The 17110-nt window shown below is 36.6% G+C and overlaps 2 protein-coding genes across 2 annotated transcripts; both read left to right on the forward strand.

The window, feature by feature from the left end:
* Window positions 1-628: 628 nt before the first annotated feature.
* Window positions 629-10292, forward strand: LOC123661152 (tRNA 2'-phosphotransferase 1). The gene is made up of 5 exons (XM_045596143.1): window positions 629-671; window positions 772-852; window positions 2023-2233; window positions 8394-8694; window positions 9918-10292. Coding segments are annotated over exons 1-5 (612 nt in total). The 5' UTR covers window positions 629-669; the 3' UTR covers window positions 9935-10292.
* Window positions 9938-17004, forward strand: LOC123661184 (poly(A) RNA polymerase, mitochondrial-like). The gene is made up of 5 exons (XM_045596169.1): window positions 9938-9968; window positions 13159-13401; window positions 13775-13930; window positions 14673-16303; window positions 16358-17004. Exons 1-5 carry the CDS (start codon window positions 9938-9940, stop codon window positions 16595-16597), a joined length of 2301 nt encoding a protein of 766 aa, XP_045452125.1. The 3' UTR covers window positions 16598-17004.
* Window positions 17005-17110: the final 106 nt, after the last annotated feature.

Genomic DNA, 17110 nt, shown 5'->3' on the forward strand with positions numbered 1-17110 from the left:
GGTGTTTGTCTATTCTATTAATCTGCTAAAATAAAGTAAGAAAAAACTAATAGATTAAAATTCTTTGTAGAAATAAATTGTATATTTGGTTCATCAACGATTTCTTAAAAAATAAAAAGAAAAGTAGTAGTTATGATTTCTCATTTTATTTTAACGATGATAATTACGTTTTATGATTGATTTTTAAATTACTTGTAATGCTTCGCCTATTCCAATAGAATTCTTCGTTAAATGGTAATTCGTAAAACAAGTAAAAACCATCAAAATTTTCAAACTTATTTTTCATAAGTTCAAAAGTTAATCGGTTGTCCTTTTCATATTCTCTATGGAACAGCGACTCTTCTTAAATAAATTGACATCTGTGATTTTTTTTGTAGTTTTATCATACATATGATGCGTTCCTTAAATGATAAATATTTATTCAAAAATATAATGACATTCCGTTTTAAAATTATTAACGTTGTTTTATTGAAATTTCTATACGTACTATTTTTTCCTTGAAATGTTGAAAAAATAAGATCTTTTCTAGTACATATATGGTACGATGATACGATCTTCTAAAAAATAAAGTTGGCAACACTGATTTTATGACATTTTTGACGGACGTGCAATATTTTTTTATTTATAACATTTTAATCGCAACACAATGAGGAAAGCCCCCTTGTTTTAATGTATGTTTCATGGTGAAAAGTACCGTTCTATTTTATAATATTTTATCTTATTATTTTACACGTTGGATAAATTTTTTCTGTACATTGACGAAAATTACAGGAGTAACAAAGATACACACCTGAGCAAGACCCTGTCCTGGCTTCTCCGACACGGCGCTACCAAGGAGTGCCTTAATATAAGGTACATAATTCAAAATTTGGATCATTAAACAGTTTTTTTAAACTTTGTCCGGGACTATTGGCGGTAAAATAAATTGGAAGTTGTTATAAAACAAATTCACAAACATTATTTAAAACTATACTACTACTAGCTGTGTGGTTACGGCAGTAAGAATATAGCCACCCCCTCTCTTCCCGTGGGTGTCGTAAGAGGCGACTAAGGGATAATACAGTTCCACTACCACCTTGGAACTTAAAAAGCCGACAGATGGCAGGATAACCATCCAACTGCTGGTTTAGAAATACACAGCCTGAAGACGGGCAGCAGCGTTTTCGGTGCGACAAACCCAGCCCTGCGTTCACCAACTCGCCTGCCCAGCGTGATGACTATGGGCAAAACATATGAGTTCACGCCATTTTTGGCGCGAACTTGTGGAGGCCTATGTCTAGCAGTGGACTGCAATAGGCTGAAACGATGATTATGATGTGGAGGACTATGTCGAGCAGTGGATTGCAATAGGCTGAAGTGATGATGAGTGACTCAAAACTATAAGAAAAATCAAAAAGTTCGTTAAACTTCGTGGTAGTTTTATGTACCTTACTGTTAAAAAGTAATAACATCTTCAACTTAAATACCATGATCTTTTATAAAATAACATAAATAAATGGCATTTCCTAAACGAAATCTATTGTTATCAAAATCTTTTTGGCAAACTCAAAACACAAAGTAATTGTCAAAAATCTCTGAATGTCATTAATTTATATAATAGTGCTAGGTGTCTTAAGGAAATATAATTATACCTTTATTACATTGTTATTGATAATAAACTAGCTATACCCTTGCCAATAATTTGCACTAAATAAGTATATTAATTATCTTTTTTTCTATTTACAAAATTACAAAAAAGTTACAATATGTGAGTTGATTTGAAATTGAACAAAAAATGTACCGACCGTCAATCATCTTGACGTTGTTTCAAAATTAAAACTGTCATATATTATATAATTTTAATAATTAATTAATATATGACATATAATAAATTATTTTGTTGTTGATGCCGGTAGAGCAAGCAATTATCTATAAAATGATATATAATTTATGGGGAATTATTGTGAGGTTTCTTTTCTAAAAAGGGAGGTAAACATCTTAACCTTGGCGTATTAATATATACGATAAATATGTATTTTCTAGTTCTGACGGCTATATATCTGTACGAGAAATATTACAGCACAGATCACTCAGAGGTAGATACAATAAAGAGGACATAGAAAGAGTGGTCGCAACAAACAGTAAACAGAGATTCAAACTAAGGTTCAACAATAGTACGAATATATTAGAAATAAAAGCCAATCAAGGGCACTCCATACAAATAAGTGATGATGACTTAATACAGATATTGGAGGTAGATATAAATATGTTTATGACACATTTCTATTGTTTTAATTGATAAATTAATTGTCTGGTGAGGATGGCATTCCTTATTCTCTCTCAGTTAATTCATTCATCACTATATATTGCCTCCAAAGACATAAATGAATGCACTATTCGACTTAACTCTGCCATTGCCAATTTGAATGATTCGTTAGATAATCATGGGTTGTCTATATATATTGACAAAAGTACTGGTGGTTTTCTCTCGTTCCAGACTTGTTTCTGATATTATTATAACTAGTAACCATCAAGTTTTCCCGGTTAAAGATAGTGTAAGATTTTTGGGTGTTTATCTGGACTCAAAGATAACGGGTATACATAACATTAATCGCATTTTTTTAAATTCTTCTATTTACAATCAGCCTCTTAGCTTTAATTAAATCTGTTGAACTTTTCTAGGACTTTTCGGAATCAGCACATCCAACGATGTGACATCCATCACTAATTTAACTTCAAATGGAAGCTAGTCTTGATCTTTTAAGTCGAAATATACTATTATCAGTATCTATTAGTGCTCTAGCCAGTTGGTTTTCGTGCCGGTCTAATTTATATTTGTACGCTTAACAGGAAATATCAATCTCGTCCTTGAGTGTGGGTATTTCCAAGTATCGGTGTATTTCTATATTTTGGGTAAACCAGCAGGCCTAGCATGCGCGCCACGACAAAATTTTGTCTACCCCCTTTTCTCGTATTATCTCTCTATGTCTACAGTAGCTAACATGCGTGCACGTGATACTCTTCTCGTTACGACAATGGAAGAGATAATCATTAAATTTTAGTGATCTGTGATATTTATCTCTACAGAAGCTAACATAACATCGTAATTTTGTCGAATTTTGTCGTTTTAGGAAGAGAAACTTCTCGTCTTCAATATTATCGACGAGAAAGACGATAAATAAAAAATAAATAAAACCGGGTGCCTATTTTTTGTATACCATGGCGTTTCCCTATTATAATTATGTAATTTCGGTATACGAAGAGCGGGAAGCGCGAAAAGTCGAGTGAAGTGTGCCATATAATGGCACAAAAAACGTATTTGCGCCCTGTTGCTTCTTATTCTAAAACATTGCGTGATAGAATTACAATTATCTAATGTGCGGCAAGATATAAAGCACAACACGAGCATATTGTTTTACATATATAATTAAATTCATTTACTTACGCCGTTTTATTTTCCATATTAGATTTTTTAAATTTGATATACACTTTTATATTTATCTTAGCCAAAAGGCCGAGAACATTGTTAAATAAAACATGTGTCACTCGTTTGAAATTATACTGTGTATCCAAACGTTGGTTCATCCCGGTTTGGCACGATTGGTCAATAACCTTGTAAATTCAACTTTACGACATAAGAAATAAGAATGATATTCAGTTGTGATTATGGTTGATAATGTTTAATTTTTGAAATTCCTTCTTTATTAAAATTTCATAATCGAACGAATTACAAAGTGTTTTGAATTTTGGAAGTGATAGGCGAAATTTTAAAATTCTTGTATTTCTTGTTTTTTAAATTAGTTTAATAGTTATTTAGTGTTGTTAGTTAGTAATATTTAGTTAGTGTTTATATTTTTCATTATAAAAAAATGGTATATTTTTTTGTAAGGGCAGCACAATTTTCTCTACTCGACAAGGCGAAGTCTTCAGAAGAGAATTTTGTCTCTCGTAGTGCGCATGTTAGGGTAATCGAGAAAATACTCGATGTAGACATTATCTCTCTCTCTCTCGTCAAGAGATATCTCGTTGTACGCATGCTAGGCCTGCTGGGAGCATTACTTAGAGTTTTTAAGGCTTTTTTTTGAAACTATTGAAGAATCTCAATATTGGAGTTGCTGGCCGATCCCCATAGTTCAATTCCATACATCCATACTGGTTTTATAATACACTAGCCGACCCGTGCCCACTTCGTTGGGCGTTAATTATTATCTTTGTGATGTAATTATGTTGTGTTTCAATTTTGTCGACGTCTGCTACGTAGGGAGCCGACCGCGCGAGTGAGCCGCGCGGCATCCTATCGTATAGATGAAAAAACAATAAAACGGTCATGCCTTGCGCGGTACATGATGCGCAGTGTTCAATTGTCGCCCCGCGCAAACGCGTCTTACGAGTTACGGTAGCGGGCGCCTACAGCGATGAATAAAATCGTAATAATATCGTGTATTTATTATTTTAATTTACAGAACCAAATAACATACTTTAAAGAACAAATTTTATAGCACTTAAATAAATAATATGTTGCTCAAACACCATCTATCAAAAATCGAGAAAACGTCGTCGATAGACTAAAATAAGATTAAATTAATAATGTCGAAAGACTAATAAATTGTTTTCTAATAGCGATAGATGGCGCTAGTTTATTTACTATTTTGATATTATATTTTAATCCTTTTCTTATTTATTGAATTTTTTGTTCAATTGCAATAAAATATAGCCTATAGCACTCCTGCAGGCCTAGCATGCGCGTCACGACAAAATTTTGTCTACCCCTTTTCTCGTATTATCTCTCTATGTCTACAGTAGCTAACATGCGTGCACGCGATACTCTTCTCGTTACGTCAATAGAAGAGATAATCATTAAATTTTAGTGATCTGTGATATTTATCTCTACGGAAGCTAACATGACATCGTAATTTTGTCGAATTTTGTCGTTTTAGGAAGAGAAACTTCTCGTTTTCAATATTATCGACGAGAAAGACGATAAATAAAAAATAAATAAAACCGGGTGCCTATTTTTTGTATACCATGGCGTTTCCCTATTATAATTATATAATTTCGGTATACGAAGAGCGGGAAATGCGAAAAGTCGAGTGAAGTGTGCCATATAATGACACAAAAAACGTATTTGCGCCCTGTTGCTTCTTATTCTAAATAATAATAATAATAATAATACTTTATTTCAGACCAAAGTATAAGTCCATATTGGGTTAGTACAACAAGACAAGACAACATTCAGAATAAAAAACAAAACAAAATTATATTAAAAAAATCAATAAGTAAAAATAAAATTAAATAGAATAAAAGTAAAATCAATAATCAAAAAAAAAATTCAAAAATTTAAAAAATTTTAAAAATTAAAAAAAAAAAAAAACAAAAAACAATGCGTGATAGAATTACAATTATCTAATGTGCGACAAGATATAAAGCACAACACGAGCATATTGTTTTACATATATAATTAAATTCATTTACTTACGCCGTTTTATTTTCCATATTAGATTTTTAAATTAGATATACACTTTTTAACTTAGCCAAAAGGCCGAGAACATTGTTAAATAAAACATGTGTCACTCGTTTGAAATTATACAAACGTTGGTTCATCCCGGTTTGGCACGATTGGTCAATAACCTTGTAAATTCAACTTTACGACATAAGAAATAAGAATGATATTCAGTTGTGATTATGGTTGATAATGTTTCTCTACTCGACAAGGCGAAGTCTTCGGAGGAGAATTTTGTCTCTCGTAGTGCGCATGTTAGGGTAATCGAGAAAATACTCGATGTAGACATTATCTCTCTCTCTCGTCAAGAGATATCTCGTTGTATGCATGCTAGGCCGGCTGAATAGTGTAGCTTTCTGTTAGTGAAAGAATTTTCATGATCGGATCAGTATTTGCGAAGATTACCCCCCACATACAAACAAAGTTATAAACTTTACCTCTTAATAATATTAGTATAGATTTATATATCAACAGTTTATTTTCTAAACTGAGTGAGGACTGTCTTCCAGTTAGCCAGTACAGGTTTTGTAGCTTAAGGTTTGTCTGATCTATTTTGGCCTTTATGTGGTCCTTCCAGGTAAGCCTCCTGTCAAGGTGCATTCTTAGGGATTTGACTGTAGTATTCTGAGGTAGGACAGTTCCATCAAGTGTCACTGGTGGACAGTCACCTCTTTTTAATGTAAAGGGGGTAGATTTTGCAACACTTGCTTTAATTCTCCATTTCCTCAACCATGATCCAACTTTTCTAGGTGCCTTTGGAGGTTTTCTGATGCTTTGCAGGGATGCCTATGGCAAGATAGTACTGCCGTGTCATTTGCGTAGGTAGCAGTTAAGACGTTATTGGAAGTGGGTAAATCGGAAGTAAAAACTGTGTACAATACTGGAACGAGTACAAATCCCTGGGGAACCCCAACTTTAATGTCACAAATAGGTGACATTGAACCTTCTGTTTTTACTTGGACCATGCGGTCCTGTAAGTAGGATCTTAAGAGCATATAAGCAGTGTTGGGGAAGCAAAGTTTTACCTTTCATTCGAGACCCTTATGCCACACAGGGTCAAAAGCTTGTTTCACGTCGAGGAATACAGCAGAACAGTATTCTTTTCGTTCCAATGCTTGGCGGACCGTAGAAGCCACTTGGTACATTAATCACATAAATCAGAAATGTGAAAAGAACATTAATATACTGCGGTCCCTTTCAGGATTATGGTGGGACTCCCATCCTCACTCCCAGAAGCTACTCTATAATTACCTTGTCCGTAATCATTTAGACTATGGATCTTCCATCTTAGAACCCTGTAACAGATTATCTTTAAAGTCATTAGACAAGATCCAGGCCAAATCATTAAAAATCATTATAGGGGCCATGAAATCTTCCCCAGTTAATGCTCTTCAAGTTGCATGTGTTAACCCTCCTCTTCATCTTCGAAGACAATACCTATCCCATAGATTCCTTTTTAAAGTCTTTCAATCCCGCTGTCACCCACTTATTAGTAAACTCCATTTTCTTTCCCAACTCTACTCTTCCTCTAATTATTGGTTGCACAAAGATCCCTCATGCCTCTTAATTAGCTACCAAAAACTGATTAGTCTCTCTTGTCCTCTTCCAATGCCGACTTAATCCCCTTTTTGGGACTCCTTTTGAATATCTTATATTCCCTCCTCACATTATCCTCTATTGCAAAAGGTTCACCTATTACTAACATTCAATTTAATCAAATAACAAATGAACAGTTTAAGGACTGGCTACTTAGTTTTACGGATGCATCAACATTTTCTGTTTATAGCTGTGTTGGTGTGTCCGTCTGGATCCCTAAAGTAAATGTGATTTTAACTTTAAATTACCTGCTATGTCTTCAGTTTTTGTAGGAGAATCAATAGCAATTTTTTTTTATAGAATCACATCATTTAGATAAGTCCATTATACTGTCAGACTCCAGAAGTGTTCTTGAAGCTGTCAAACCCATTTTGGTCTAAATTTTAATTATTTATATAAATTTTATTCCTCCAAGACCTTGGTTTTTCCAATACCGTCGATCTTGCAAACTTGTCTGTTCAACAATATGTCGCCTTAAACTTTGGACACTCATGTACTCCTGTATTTCTTGCAAAGATCAAGATCAGGGACAACTCTCTTTGTGAATGTGGGATCGAAGAAGGTACCCTAGAGCATACCTTATTCTGTTGCCCAAGGAATCATTGTTCTCTCTGTGACCTACTTCCCCCATCTATTCCCCGTTTTCATATCCCTTTTATTAATATTTTTTGTTTGTATATATCAACTCACAACATTTAATTGTAATGTGATATCCATCTAATAAATTAACAATTTTGTGTTTGTGTTTGATTTGGGTAATTCAACAGTGAAAGCCTGCCATTATTAATGTCGTATAAATATTTAACACTTGTACTCTCATGACACCAATATTCTTAAAAGAGCATTTACTCTAAACATAAAACCGTAGACTCACTTTGACATTGGCAAATCCTCAAGGGAGCCATTATACAAGAAGAAGAAGGAAGAATTAAATTAATTGTCTTTATGTTATGTTTCTGCTGTGTTGTTATGGCAATAAAAAATATAGCCATCCCCTCTCCCCGTGGGTGTCGTAAGAGGTGACTAAGGGATAACACAGTTCCACTACCACCTTGGAACTTATATAGCCACCCAATGGTGAGGTAAGCATCCAACTACTGACAATGAAATACACATGCTGTAGACGGGCAGCAGCGTCTTCGGTGCGACAAAGCCAGCCCTGCGGTCACCAACCCGCCTGCCCAGCGTGGTGACTATGGGCAAAACACACAAGTTCACACCATTTTTGGCGTGAACTTGTGGAGGCCTATGTCCAGCAGTGGACTTTGATAGGCTGAAATGATGATGATGATGATAGTTAATTTTGTTTTCATTTTAGCCTCATTACGAAACTGTTGTCCATGGCACATATTACAAATATTGGTCAAAAATTAAGATTGAAGGCTTAAGTCGTATGAAAAGGAAGCACATACACTTTGCTAAAGGCACTTTAAATGATCGCAACGTTATAAGTGGGCTACGGCAAGACGTTGAAATATATATATTTATTGATTTGACGAAGGCATTAGCCGATGGAATTTTGTTTTTCGAATCAGAAAATGGAGTTATATTAACAAAAGGAAATAACATAGGTTTCTTAGAGCCTAAATATTTTTGGAAAGTTATTGATAGAAGAACAGGTATGTTATATTCATATCATTATTATTATTATTTATGTATTTATTCAGTATTTTCGATAACTTCAATTTAATGCTAGTCAAATGTCTTAAACAATTAAAAAGACATTATTGTTAAATATTTTTAGTAATAGTTAAAGTGATAATGAATAATTTTGCCACTGTTTGTTCTATGGTCTCCATTGTATAGAGAGTTCTTTTAAGTAATTTAGAGCAAAAATATAAAAGGTCCTTTTTATTAGTAGTGCAAAAGAAAATAGAAAAATAAGTTATTATTTTTACCTGAAGTCAGGTTTGAATGTAGAATTCGCTCCCAATGACACCCAAACATTGACCGAAAGAGAGAAAGGTGTTATTTATGGGATCGTAAAAAGGATATAAAATGTACCAAAAATGAGTAGCAAGTGCTTACTTTTTATTTGTAAGGGCCACACATCCAAAAATATTACATGTACCAAATGTTAGATTTATTGACATAAATGTAGTTTTAGTTTTACCCTTAGTAGTTTATATCAGGAGATAGTTAAAGAAATATGTTTTTTTTTTTTTAATTTATTTTAGTAAAACAGGGTTCCTAAAATGAATACTTAATAAAATAAAACATATTAATTAGAATAAAAAAAAATTAAAAAAGTTGATTACTATTTAATTGTTGTTGTTTAGTAATAAATGAAACTTTTTTTTTAATATATGATTGTTTTAATGTAATAATTTATAACCTTACGGGGTAGTCCTATACCCCCGACTCCAGTATGGTACCAAAACTAGCGACTCCAGTTAAAGAGTTAAACTTTAGACTGGTATTTTGTATAGTATACGATGAGTATACGTATACGTATTTGTTAATTTTTATTCTCTAATTTCATTATTCGCTTCTAAAACCTTCTTAAATTGTGTATTTTATCTCTATATACATTAATCTAAATAGTAAAGACAATGGCATTAGAAACAAAATGACATTTGTACAAAGGGTCATTTTTGGAAAATAATACAGTATGTACAAAATGACATTTGGTGGAAAATAACATGTGTACTAAATGACATTTTTCTCAACTGTATCCATGAAATGTATATTTACGTAATATAAGTAGGGAACAATCACAAATATTTGTGAATTTTTTATTCTTTATTGTTTTAGACACATTCATAAAATGTAAATATTATTTTTAAAATATAATATTTTGTTGTTTGCTGTTACTTAACAAAGTAATATTGGTTCTTGACAGGTGCTTCACTGTTGTAAGTCATGGATCGCTCCAAAAAAGTGCATGTTACGGGTAAGTCATTATACATCTATACTAACCTGAAAAGTTTCTTAGTTTGTTTGTTTGAGCTAGTCTCAGGAACTGCTGGTTCAAATTGAAAAATTCTGTTTTGTTGGCTAGTCCATTTACTGAGAACGGCTTATTGAATTTGAATACGTTTTTCCTAAAATTAGCGCGAGTGAAATCGCGGGCTCAGCTAGTCTATCTATATAAATAAAAGTGAATTCTTGAATGTGTGGCTGAGTGCAAATCTCTCGAATGCGTGGATCAATTTGGATATAACTAATAGTTGGAATTATCTAATACTCTGTGAAGGGGAATATTAAATAAATAATTGTGTTTGCTCGCAAACGAAAAAAAAACTTACTTCAATTACATCGACGAGTAGTACAACGTAGATCGACGAAAAAATAGTCAAGTAACTGCGCGTTATCAACGATTACTCAAAAAGTAGTTATCAGATCTCAATAAAATTTATATGTGACCACATGACAAACATCAGCTTTCTATTAAATTAAAAATTATTAAAATCGGTACACCCAGTAAAAAATTATTGCGGATTTTCAAGAAGTTCCCTCGATTTCTCTGGGATCCCATCATCAGATCCTGGTTTCCTTATCATGGTACTAAACTTGGGATATCTCCTTTCCAACAAAAAAAGAATTATCAAAATCGGTACATCCAGTAGAAAGTTATGTGGTATAATATAACGTAGGTCGACGAAAAAAGCGTCAAGTAAAAACGCATTATTAGATATAGCTCGAAAAGTATTTGTTAGATCTCAAATAAATTTAAATGGGACCAATCGGCACACACCACCTTTCGATTAAAAGAAAATTTGTCGAAATCGCTCCACCAAGTCAAAAGTTCTGATGTAACATACATAAAAAAAAAAAATACAGTCGAATTGAGAACCTCCTCCTTTTTTGGAAGTCGGTTAAAAATTAGAAAAATGAGAAGAAAAATTATGGATTTTGTAAATATCTAAAAACGTAATAATTGATTAAACTTCACGTCTTCGACAGTTCATGAGACAGGATAAAGTCTGTCTAATAATGCTACTTATTTTTATTAAAATACTAGCTGTGCCCGCGGCTTCGCCCGCGTTGGAATCAGTTTGTCCGCTGTTTGCAAAATCCGTTCTTAGCAGACGTCTACTAACTATAATCTACCCCCCTGCCAAATTTCATCTTTGTCCATCTTGGATGGATGGACCATCCAGTGGTTTTTGAGTTCTCGTGATGAGTGAGTCAGTGACCTTTCTCTTTTATATATATAGATTACGATGTATTATTTGGACACTTCCTCACCATCTATAGAGCATACATTTTAAATTTCAAGTCTCTTACCTTAATAACATAGGTTTTTCATACAAACTTCCAACCCCCGTTTTATGCCCTTACAGAGGTTTCTCAGTGGCCTCTGTAACATTTTTAGTTTTATTTTCAGGCTGCATATGTTTCATACAAACTATCAACACCAATTAAACCCCTGGAATATCGTAAAATCCGTTCTTAGCGGACGTCTGCTAACTATAATCTACCTCCCTGCCAAATTTTATCTTTGTCCAACCTGGATAGATAGACCATCCAGCGGTTTTTGAGTTCTCGTGATGAGTGAGTTAGTGACCTTTCTCTTTTATATATATAGATTATGATGCATTATTTGGACACCTCCTCACCATTTATAGAGCATACATTTTAAATTTCAAGTCTCTTACTTCAAAAACATAGAACTTTCATACAAACTTCCAAGGGGTTTAGGGGTTGAGTTTCGTAAAATTAGTTCTTAGCGGATGTCTACGCCCTATAAGGAGCCTTTCTGCCAAATTTCAAGTTTGTAGCTGTTATAGTTTCGGAGATTTCGTGATGAGTGAGTCGATCTACCATCCCCCGTTTTAACCCCAAAAGGGAGTTGCTTTCTAAAGATACATTATTTGGACACCTTCTCACCATCTATAGAGCATAAATTTTAAATTTCAAGTCTCTTACTTCAAAAACATAGGACTTTCATACAAACTTCCAACCCCCGTTTTACCCCCTCAGGGGTCGAGTTTTGTAAAACCCGTTCTTAACGAATGTCTACGCCCTCTAAGGAGCCTATCTGCCAAATTTCAAGTTTGTAGGTGTTATAGTTTCGGGGATTTCGTGATGACTGAGTAAACCTACCATCCCCCGTTTTAACCCCAAAAGCGAGTTGATTTCTAAAGATTCATTATTTGGACACCCTCTCATCATCTATAAGGTTTACATTTTAAATTTCAAGTCTCTTACTTCAAAAACATGGGACTTTCACACAAACTTCCAACCCCAGTTTTACCCCCTTAAGGGTCGAATTTCGTAAAATTCGTTCTTAGCGGGTGTCTACGCCCTATAAGGAGCCTTTCTGCCAAATTTCAAGTTAGTAACTGTTATAGTTTCGGAGATTTCGTGATCAGTGAGCCAACCTACTATCCCCCGTTTTAACCCCAAAAAGGGGTTGATTCCTAATGATACATTATTTAGACACCTTTTCACCATCTATAGAGCTTACATTTGAAATTTCAAGTCTCTTAGTTCCAAAACATAGGACTTTCATACAAACTTCCAACCCCCGTTTTACCCCCTTAGGGGTCGTTTCTCATAAAATCCGTTCTTAGCGGATGCCTACGTCTTATAAGGAGCCTACCTGCCAAATTTCAAGTTTTAGGTGTTATAGTTTTGGAGATTTCGTGATGAGTGACCTTTCGCGTTTATATATATTATTATAGATAGAAGATATAGAAGATAGAAGACTAGCTGCCCGGACAGACTTCTTTCTTTCAAAATTTAATACTATTTTTTTTTTGGAGTAAACCTTCCAAAGGCCATGAGGAACATATAAAAAAATAAATTAGCTGAATTGGTCGAGCCATTCTCGAATATGCGCTTAGCAAAATTCATTTTTATTTATATACATTTTAATTTCAATAGCAGATCTATTATTTAAACTATCTGTATATATAAAAGTGAATTTCCACAGAATAAAACTTCAAAAACCTTTCTGAAAAAGAAAAAAAGTTGATATATTCATAAAAAAGCTGTGGTAAAAGGCACACAAAAATATGTAGTTAATTAGGCTCAAGATAGGTTCACAACAGAATTTATATTACTGCTTATATTTGGCAGATTTTGTGTTCATGTCTTAGTTGTATGTATAGTATATGTAAGTTATTTTTCCACAGGATATCCAAATTACATCCAACAAATGGAGTTAGCAAAAGTGTTCTCCAAGTACGGGCCCGTTACGATCGAGAAGTTCAACAATAAGTATACAATCCTCATGTTTGCACACGAAAGTGAAGCACTCGAGGCGATAAGGAACTCAGGAAAAGTCAATGTATATGGAGAATTTATGACTGTAACAGCGCTCGGTGGTCAAGTTGAACCAGCCAAGTCTAAGAAATTGGCTCCGAATAAGGATAAAGGTACTTCTTAACGATGCTTGTGATACTTTTGTAACACATAATATTGATTTTCTTTAATTGTTTGAAGATGGATTCTCATTATAGTAGCGAAGTAAGCTGTTTTCAACCCATTCAAAAAGTTTTAATAAATATCAAATTTAGGGTAGTTCAATTTTATTATAGTTTATTTAAATTTCGAAGAAATTTTAACTTTATATAATCTAAAGTTGATCTTATGCTCGTTCTCAATTATAACTTTATAGAAGACAAACATAATAAGCAATAATTTCATTTGTTTACAGTCCTCATTTAAAAGTCATCAGAAGTGACCGTCGAGATTTAGTTATCTAAAAGGTTCTAGACTCACTCGACAACAACGAACGACATGTTCCAGGCCCCTTGGTGGAGCCGTTCCAGCTGGAGCTGTCGGGAGACTTCCACGCGCAGCTGGCGGCGCTGCTGGCGGCCGTGCGGCTGTCGCAGGGCGCGGTGGCGCGGCTCGGCGCGCTGTACCAGGACCTCGCCGCCGCGCTGCAGGCGCACTGGCCAGGTGACCCACTGCCGGGGGGTGGGGGGGCGACCGCCTGCTTGTGCGTGCGGCCGTGCGGCTGTCGCAGGGCGCGGTGGCGCGGCTCGGCGCGCTGTACCAGGACCTCGCCGCCGCGCTGCAGGCGCACTGGCCAGGTGACCCACTGCCGGGGGGGGGGGGGGCGACCGCCTGCTTGTGCGTGCGGCCGTGCGGCTGTCGCAGGGCGCGGTGGCGCGGCTCGGCGCGCTGTACCAGGACCTCGCCGCCGCGCTGCAGGCGCACTGGCCAGGTGACCCACTGCCGGGGGGGGGGGGGGCGACCGCCTGCTTGTGCGTGCGGCCGTGCGGCTGTCGCAGGGCGCGGTGGCGCGGCTCGGCGCGCTGTACCAGGACCTCGCCGCCGCGCTGCAGGCGCACTGGCCAGGTGACCCACTGCCGGGGGGGTGGGGGGGGCGACCCCCTGCTTGTGCGTGCGGCCGTGCGGCTGTCGCAGGGCGCGGTGGCGCTGGCCAGGTGACCCGGGGGGGGGTCCGTGTGTGCTCTTAGCCGTGCACTATTCACTGTATTTATATTATGTACATTTTTACTTTCCAAGTCGTGCAAGTAAGGTACAAAGCTGTAATCTCTGTGTACACAAATAACAGTATTTTACAGTCCTTTCTGTTTGTGTTTCAAAATAAATAAATAATTTAAGGACTTCCGATAATATCCTATACACTTAGCGTATTTGAAAAAATGTATCATTACATGTGAATTAATTCCAGGTTGCATGGCGATCCCGTTCGGATCGATAACAACAGGACTGGGCGTGAAGGGCAGCGACGCAGACTGTTTCATTCACATTCCTCCCGAGCAACGTCAAAACCACGGTAGTTTAGTAAACCGAGCAAAGAGAATACTACAGCAACAGCCGAGGACTTTCGCTGATGTCTTTTCCATCCCACGAGCCAACACGCCCATAGTGAAGTTCGTACACGTGCCCACCGGTTTCCACTGCGATATAACCTTCAAGACCCCCCTCGGAACGCAGAACAGCAGGTTGATCGCGTTTCTACTACAGTCAGACCCTCGCCTGACCCCCATGGCGGTGGTCATCAAGTACTGGGCGCGAGTGAATGGGTTCTCAGGAACGGGGAAGTTAACCAACTATGCGTTGACGATGCTCGTGATCTTTTACCTGCAACAGGCGCCCGTGTCCATATTGCCTCCGGTTGAGCTGTTGCAGAGAGACCCAGAGACCGAGATCATAGTAGACGGATGGAACGCTGGCTTCTCGGATGACTACGATCGACTGCCCGAGTCCACGAACACTTCATCTATATCGGAACTGCTCGGAGGATTCTTCCAGTACTACTCGACGTTTAATTTCGCCGGAGATATCGTCTGTCCATTCTTGGGGGTACCGGTCAAGAAGGAGCTGTTCAAGGACCTCAGCCTTCTACCCTCCGAGTTCAACCGCTACGCAGATAACGTTAGAGACCAAGAGTCGACTCCGCTGAGGGTTACTACGCCGATATGCGTCCAGGACCCCTTCGAGCACTCCCACAACGTCTCATCGATGATTACGAGTAGAATGTACACAGAAATTATAGCGTTCTTTAAATTTGCAGCGGCCGCTTACGACAGAGAGAAATTGAACGGTTGCAATAAACTATTGCGGACAATTTTACTGGAGAAACCTAAAATACTACGCGAGAAGCTTCACCTGGAATTCAGGTCGGTCATCGTCCCTCACATCATGCGAAAAGTAGAGAATCCAGACTGGATGTCAGTGGTCCGTGAAGTTACGGTAAAGATTTTCAAACAGATATGCAAGATAAAGTTGGAAAAAATTGATGAAAGTCCAATCGAAGGTTCGAAGAAACTTAAAGATAAGTATATGTGCGTTCTGACAAAAGCAATATGGAAGAGGAAACAGTTTTCGAAGCTCTACAATATGATGAAACTCAACTTCCTAGACAAGCAAACTCGTATAACGGAAGAGATACTCAATGTCGAGAAGCAGATTTACGACATACAGTTTCGATTGATGCTGACTTTCAAAGCGGAAACGAGGCACACGACTATTGTCATAAAGCTTATTGAGGGGGACCCTGTAGTCTTCAGAGAATTCGGAAAATTCTTTGGATCAGTCATACTGAACTGGTATTTTGTTTTATTGAAAGATTATTCGCGATCTGATGAAGTTTCTATCTCTACTGTCAGTAATGAAACTGAACCTAAGGTCGATCATGACGTCAGTTACATCTCTCCTGTCAATAATGAAGCTGAATCTAAGGTCGATCATGACGTCAGTTACATCTCTCCTGTCAATAATGAAGCTGAACCTAAGGCCGATAATGACGTCAGTTACATCTCTCCTGTCAATAATGAAACTGAACCTAAGGTCAATTACATCTCTCCTGTCAATAATGAAGCTGAACCTAAGGTCGATCATGACGTCAGTTACATCTCTCCTGTCAATAATGAAGCTGAACCTAAGGTCGATCATGACGTCAGTTACATCTCTCCTGTCAATAATGAAACTGAACCTAAGGTCGATCACGACGTCAGTTATATCTCTCCTGTCAATAATGAAACTGAACCTAAGGTCGACCGTGACGTCAGTGCCAGTGTATCTGAAACAGATGACTGTAACGCTAATGTTAAAGACGACGCTCAGGCAACTGAAAGCAATACTATAGACTAACAGGAAACTATTGTTAGACGCCTTAGGGCCCATTGTTCCGGTTGTTGATAAACTGCTTTCTGATCAGGAAGTTTGTGATTTTATGTTTCTTTTACACCAAACTCACATATTTACAAATCTATATTTTTTAATTAATTAGTTTAGCTTACACAGGTCCTAGTAGCCGATTAAACTTCCGACTGACAAAGCCACGGCTATGTGTGAACTAATGTGCTAGACAAACTTTATCTAATGAAATTAATGAATGATGCAATGGGCCCCTAGCCATAATGTTAGAAATTAAGGGAGTACATATTAGATAACAATTGGTATATGTTTTATTGTCAATCAATTTTATTTTAATAAGCTAAATGATCATTTGACCTTTGTAGTTATTTTTGTATAAAATATATCAGTTTGAAGCGTTATCTTTGAGTTTTCTTTTATTTTTCTTTATTGCATTTTTCTATAGTGTTTTCGTATTAATAAAATAGTGGGTCATCGTTGCCACTCAATTTTCCAAGGCCTCTAACA

The sequence above is a fragment of the Melitaea cinxia genome, chromosome 16 (genome assembly GCF_905220565.1).
Source record: "Melitaea cinxia chromosome 16, ilMelCinx1.1, whole genome shotgun sequence".
Lineage (NCBI taxonomy): Eukaryota > Metazoa > Arthropoda > Insecta > Lepidoptera > Nymphalidae > Melitaea > Melitaea cinxia.

Bases quoted from the DNA above. Each gene is read 5' to 3' on its own strand.
- LOC123661152 (XM_045596143.1), top strand. The intron at 853-2,022 runs GTACATAATTCA...TGTATTTTCTAG, and splicing joins AAGGAGTGCCTTAATATAAG to TTCTGACGGCTATATATCTG. The intron at 2,234-8,393 runs GTAGATATAAAT...TTTTCATTTTAG, and splicing joins ACTTAATACAGATATTGGAG to CCTCATTACGAAACTGTTGT.
- LOC123661184 (XM_045596169.1), top strand. From the start codon at position 9,938: ATGGATCGCTCCAAAAAAGTGCATGTTACGG. The intron at 13,402-13,774 runs GTACTTCTTAAC...GACATGTTCCAG, and splicing joins GGCTCCGAATAAGGATAAAG to GCCCCTTGGTGGAGCCGTTC. The intron at 13,931-14,672 runs GTGACCCACTGC...AATTAATTCCAG, and splicing joins GCTGCAGGCGCACTGGCCAG to GTTGCATGGCGATCCCGTTC.